Below are 5,585 nucleotides of genomic sequence, written 5' to 3'. Positions count from 1 at the left end.
CGTCCTTGTACGCCGTTTTTAACATTTCAAGAGTTTCTGTTCCACTTTTCCCGAGCAAAAAGCAGAATTTCACCGCCGCACGCTGTTCACGAAAATCAGCCATTGCAAAAATGACGATCACACAAAACAGTTGTCACTATGAACTCTGCCGAAACTAGTCCTTACCTTCTGAAGCAACGGTAATCGGCTTATCGACTCAGGACTGTTAGCTCTATGCGCTCATAGCGGCAAAACGCGGTACTACAAAAGCTCTGCCCACAAAAAAATTAGTTCGGTTTCTTTTGGGTACCCCATCGTATGCATACAGTTTCTGCACAAAGCGTTTCTGCTGTACAAATGCCTCACTGTTGACATCATTCAAAATGGTACCTTCTTATCTGGTGAAAGGGGAGGAAATGTTTATGCTTTCATAGCACTCCAAAGTTTCTTTATACATGAGTGAGGTCACATCCCTCAGAATCTGTGCTTGTGTTTATCTGCCACACAAGAAGTACTGTTAAGCTTCTTAGAAAGGCCACCCCTTTGTTCCACACACTTTCAGAGTATTATGTACTGCATTCTAAGGCCACAGCCACACGAGCAACATTTACTGCTCGAAATCCGCGACATATGAAGCTCAAGAAATACCCACAATGGAGTTAAAAAACAAGGGCCACATGGAGCAGTAAATAAAGCTGGCTTCTTGGTAGAGGGAACAATTTCAAGGTCTCGTAGCGGGCGGATGGGTCTCGGCCCATTTTCTAGCTGTATTTGTCGGTAGTTCACCTGGCCGAATAGCTGATCATACAGAACACCACACCAGACACTGACGCTGAATCAGTGTTGAAAATTCGATTCTATGGTGGCACGAGGATTATTGTCTACCCAAACATGTAAGTTGTGACTTTTGTTGACCCCATCCTGTGTAAACTGTGCCTCATCGCAGAACATTATCAAGCAGTACAACTGCCAATTTCCATTTAACCAGTTGCAGAACTGCAGACGAAGAGAGCAGTCTCCTGGTTGTAGGTGTTGTACGTACTTGCTGTAAATGATAAGGATGCAGCCCATTCGCATGAAGAGTCCTACATGCCATGGACTGAGAAACACGGAACCACCAAGCTAGACGTCTTGTACTGGCATGCGGACTGCACTCTACAGCATCGAGAATGTTTTCTTCTTTGCACAATTCATGTTGAGGATTTCGTTCGTATTATATATAAACGCTGGGGAGAGAACCAGTTTGTCTTAATGTGTTGAATGTATTGCTAATGGATTTAGGATTTGGAATCCTGTGATTAGGAAAACGCCGGTGATATTTGGCAGCAGCAGGTCTTGCATTTCCATCACATACACCCAAAACAAACACCATATCGGCGTATTCCCCAGTGGAGAATTTGTACGGCATTTTAACTTCACAAAGTCACCAACACAACGTCCTGTTTACTATTGGCTCGCTCTGCCTACCTACGCGCAACATTCCAGCCGGTCTGCCTTATCTGCTGACACAGCTGACTGGAATGCGTGGTCGCCCAGGAGGGAAGCATAGTGCTGCATTCACAATGATGCGTTTTGAAAATCTATTGTTACTCCGTAACTACTGAAAATCAACCACAAGTTTATAAGGAAATTTTGCAGGAAATAACCCCAGGAATATGTACCATAAGCTGGGGTAAAACTTCATGAATGGTAGATACATAAATCCATGGGAAACCCACCCCCTCAATACAGAATGCGGAATACATAAATCCATATAGAATAGGTAACTTCTCCCACAGCCACTATGAGAAACTAGAAATTACTTTGAATATGTGCCTCATTACCTTGCCCTAATCGCAAAATGCATTTCAATACACAGGTATATAATTTTCCTTTTCTTATGGGTTAGTGTTGTTAAACGCACTTCACTACAAAACAATGACACATACAATGAAAAAAAAATACCTCAAATACATATGAAGCAATTTGGACTGAAGTCTGAGTCTCACTTCCATACACCTCCAGTTCATCAAGGTCACGGATATCAGCAACATCAGATGCCATCCAGTCTCCTACAACCAGAAAAAACTATGCCATTACAACTTCCTGTGTTCTTTAATTTAATCTCGCATGAAGGTGATCCTCCAGGCTTTGAATATATCCTGTCAGCCACACAAACACTTCTGCTTTGAGAATGATTAAATCATTCCTCATACGACTCTTAAAGTTACACAGTTTTAACCTAATCCTTTCAAGCATTAGGCCCAGAATATTCCTCTAATTTGATAATCTCCATTCCTTGAGAGTTATTATTTCCGTGTGTTTCAAACAATCTCTTTAATAGTGTTCTATAATCCTGATATTTGTCATATTTTCAAATGTAATTACTTCTGTCATTAAACACAGATCACTGACCTCTACTGACTGTGTATTACATAACTGCAAGAGCATATGTGCAGCCCAGCCACCAGCACATTTCAGTGTCACAGTATTACAGTATCTCTTTATTTCAAGTGAGCCTACAGCAGCTATGGCAACATTCCAGTAAGATTTCCTGCTGTACTGAAAAGTTGAACAGTTCCGTCAAGTGTGACTGGTGAAGATTTTTCTTATTTCAGTTATTTATGCCCTTAAATGTTTCAGTCTTCAGAGACCATCATCAGAGGGACAACTTTCCATCAATAGTTAAAAGCCATGTACAATTACAATATATGTTCTGAAAGATAAAATGTATACATATAATATTAATAATATACAACTGGGTATAAAATCTTAACACTTTGCGGTCAACGCATGCATTAATACGTTTTTCACTTTAAATGTGGTGGACCGGTCGCATATTAATACGTTTTTAGAACATAATAAGTTGCAACACACTAGACATCGCTCTGGCACCACCCAGCTTGCACATAGCTGCCTGCAGCTGCGTGATAAGCCTCTGGAATGTTTGCTGACTAATCAGTTATGTGACCTCGCTGTAACTGTATGCCCCTGCAAAGGAAAATAAATGCCTTTATTTCTTCAAGCCATTCGTAGCAAGCTGTCAGTGAGTAGTGCAATATGCAAACATATAATCCTGGAAAACTTACAAAGTATGGCCTACTAGTTCGTGTAGTTACTGAAAGCACCTCAGGCTATATTGGAAATTTAGAATTTTATTCTGGTGAAGGAAAGAAATTACAAGAAACTATTCTTTCCATTTTGGAACCCATCTTCATCAAAATTACCATGTCTATCAAGACAATTATTATAACAGTGTGGCAACTGCAGAACACCTACTTTCGAGAAAAGTACATGTTTGTGGAACAATTAGGGTGAACAGAGGCCTTCCTCCAGATCTGAAAGAGGAATGTAAATCCCTGAAACGTGGTGAAACCACATTCAGGAGGAAGGGGGATATTCTTCTTCAGTTCTGGAGGGATACTCGTGTTGTGAATATGATTTCCACAATTCACAATTCGAGCATGGTTGATGTTGAAAGGAGACATGGACAGGTAAAGAAGCCTGTTTGTATTTCCAAGTATAATATGTTCATGAACGGAGTTGATAGAGCTGATCAGTACTTGGCCTATTATTCTCTTCCTTGGAAAACTGTGAAGTGGACAAAGAAAGTTGCATTGTGGCTTATAAATTGTGCCATTTTCAATTAATTTTTGGTTTTCAAAAATCTAAACCCTCATTCAAAATTGAAATACAAGGCATTTCTGCAGAATGTGGCAAAAGCCTGGGCTACAGACCACATGGTGGCAGAAGAACTGACAGCAGACACAGTCTTAGTGCAACCAGGCCCGTCTACTCCCACCCCATGCAGGCCTCATTTTGACCCCCCTGGGCAACTTGTCGGGTGATATGCGGAAACATACCCTCACAAAAACTGTGAAGAGTGAACATTTCAAGGGGAAGCATCCTTCTAGGCAATGCCGTGTTTGCGCAGTTCACAAGAAAAGGAGTATGACTGCCTACATTTGCAAGTTTTGTGTAATGCCACTTCACAGAGGGGAAAGTTTCGAGAAATATCACACCCTCAAGCACTTCTAGGAGTGTTGGTAAGTGTTCTCAAAAATTTTTAGTTCATAAAATTAATTTTTAAAGTGAACAGTGCACAAGTTATGGTAGCAGGTAAAACAATGCCAGTCCCCAGGGCGATTTAAATATTTAAATTGCCGGTCCACAAAGTGTTAAGTCTTTACAACTACAGCGGCTGTTCCAACACATTTAAATATATATAACTGGTTTGTTAAGACTTTTGGAATTCGTAATCCAAGCAGGTTCTTGTCCTCCCTCTTATTATTTCATTTGAGGGGGCTGAATGTGTGCTGCCTTGTCATTCTCGAGAAGAAGGTTCTGCAAATATATTATGGGTATATTGTATTATTTCAGCAATCCCATTATGTTTCGTAAATCTTTTGTTATTTTGTCCTACCTTTGATGTTGTCCTGTATGTGTTTGTGGCATACTGTGTTGTTTTTACTGTTCTAGGGTGTGTTGTACCGTGTATTTATACTCCTTGTGTCTATGACGTCAGTGTGGGCGTGTACTGTTATTGTATTATGAGGTCAAACATGTTATACTTGTTATCACTTTCCTTTGTTTTTTTTTTGTTCTTCTATCAATTTGTTGAGCTTATTAAAGCGATATATATGGAAGTTTTCTTTTATATTCATGATGATCCCTTTTTTGGCATTCTCAACCATTTCCATGATTACTGTCATTGGTCCGTACTGGTGTCGTTTATTTATTGTGAATTGCACGTTTTTTGTTGTACACTGAAGTGTTCGAGGATTTGGGGGGGATTGTTTTCGTATGATTATATATTATGAAAAGGTCATCTACGTATCTATTATAGAATATAATTTTTTCATCATCCAGTAGATGTTTTATTCTGTTTTGTTCTAGATCTTATAGGAAAATTTCTGCCTCACCTTTACCAAGTACTATGGCAGAAATTTTCCTACAAGATCTAGAAGAAAACAGAATAAAACATCTACTGAACGATGAAAAAATTATATACTATAATAGATACATAGATGACCTATTCATAATATATAATCAGACAAAAATAAGCCCCCTCGGACACTTCAGTGCAAAACATAAAAACTTGCAATTCAAAATAAATGAAGAAGTAAACGGTCAGATAGGAAGACATCATACAACTACATAACAAACTCAAACAACAACAAAAAATAATCCAGATAATAAAGCCAAAAAACGACACAAATGGACCACATTTACCTATACGGGAAATTACACATGAAAAATCACAAAACTCTTCAAAAACACCAACATAAAGATAGCATTTAAAACAACTCACACTATAGGTAAACTAGTAAATGAAAAACGAGAAACAAACCCCTACGAACAAAGTGGGATATACAAAATAATATGCCAAAGCTGCCATAAAGTATAAATCGGCCAAACTGGTAGAAATTTAGCAAGGTATAAGGAACACATAAGAAATATAAGACCAAACAAAGACGGATCGGCATTTGCCGATGACAGTAATCATGGAAATGGTTGAGAATGCCAAAAAAGGGAGCATCATGAATATAAAAGAAAACTTCCATATATATATATATATATATAGTGTGACATGTTGCGCAACGGAGAACCCTTCCCTACCCAGCAGC

At 38.9% G+C, this 5,585-nt stretch overlaps 1 protein-coding gene across 6 annotated transcripts in view; it reads right to left on the bottom strand.

The window, feature by feature from the left end:
- The window catches only part of LOC111874242 (cleavage and polyadenylation specificity factor subunit 1), a 150,656-nt gene that overhangs the window by 122,695 nt on the left and 22,376 nt on the right, over positions 1 to 5,585 (bottom strand). For all 6 annotated transcript variants that reach the window (XM_023869575.2, XM_023869574.2, XM_023869573.2 and 3 more), the window contains one exon: positions 1,924 to 2,030. In XM_023869575.2, coding sequence (XP_023725343.1) covers positions 1,924 to 2,030 — 107 coding nt within the window. The remainder of the gene's footprint in view (positions 1 to 1,923; positions 2,031 to 5,585) is intronic.

Source organism: Cryptotermes secundus, unplaced genomic scaffold (assembly GCF_002891405.2).
Source record: "Cryptotermes secundus unplaced genomic scaffold, Csec_1.0 scaffold1171, whole genome shotgun sequence".
Taxonomy (NCBI): domain Eukaryota; kingdom Metazoa; phylum Arthropoda; class Insecta; order Blattodea; family Kalotermitidae; genus Cryptotermes; species Cryptotermes secundus.
Note: the sequence above shows the minus strand (reverse complement) of the source record. Positions and strands in the feature narration are given on the sequence as shown.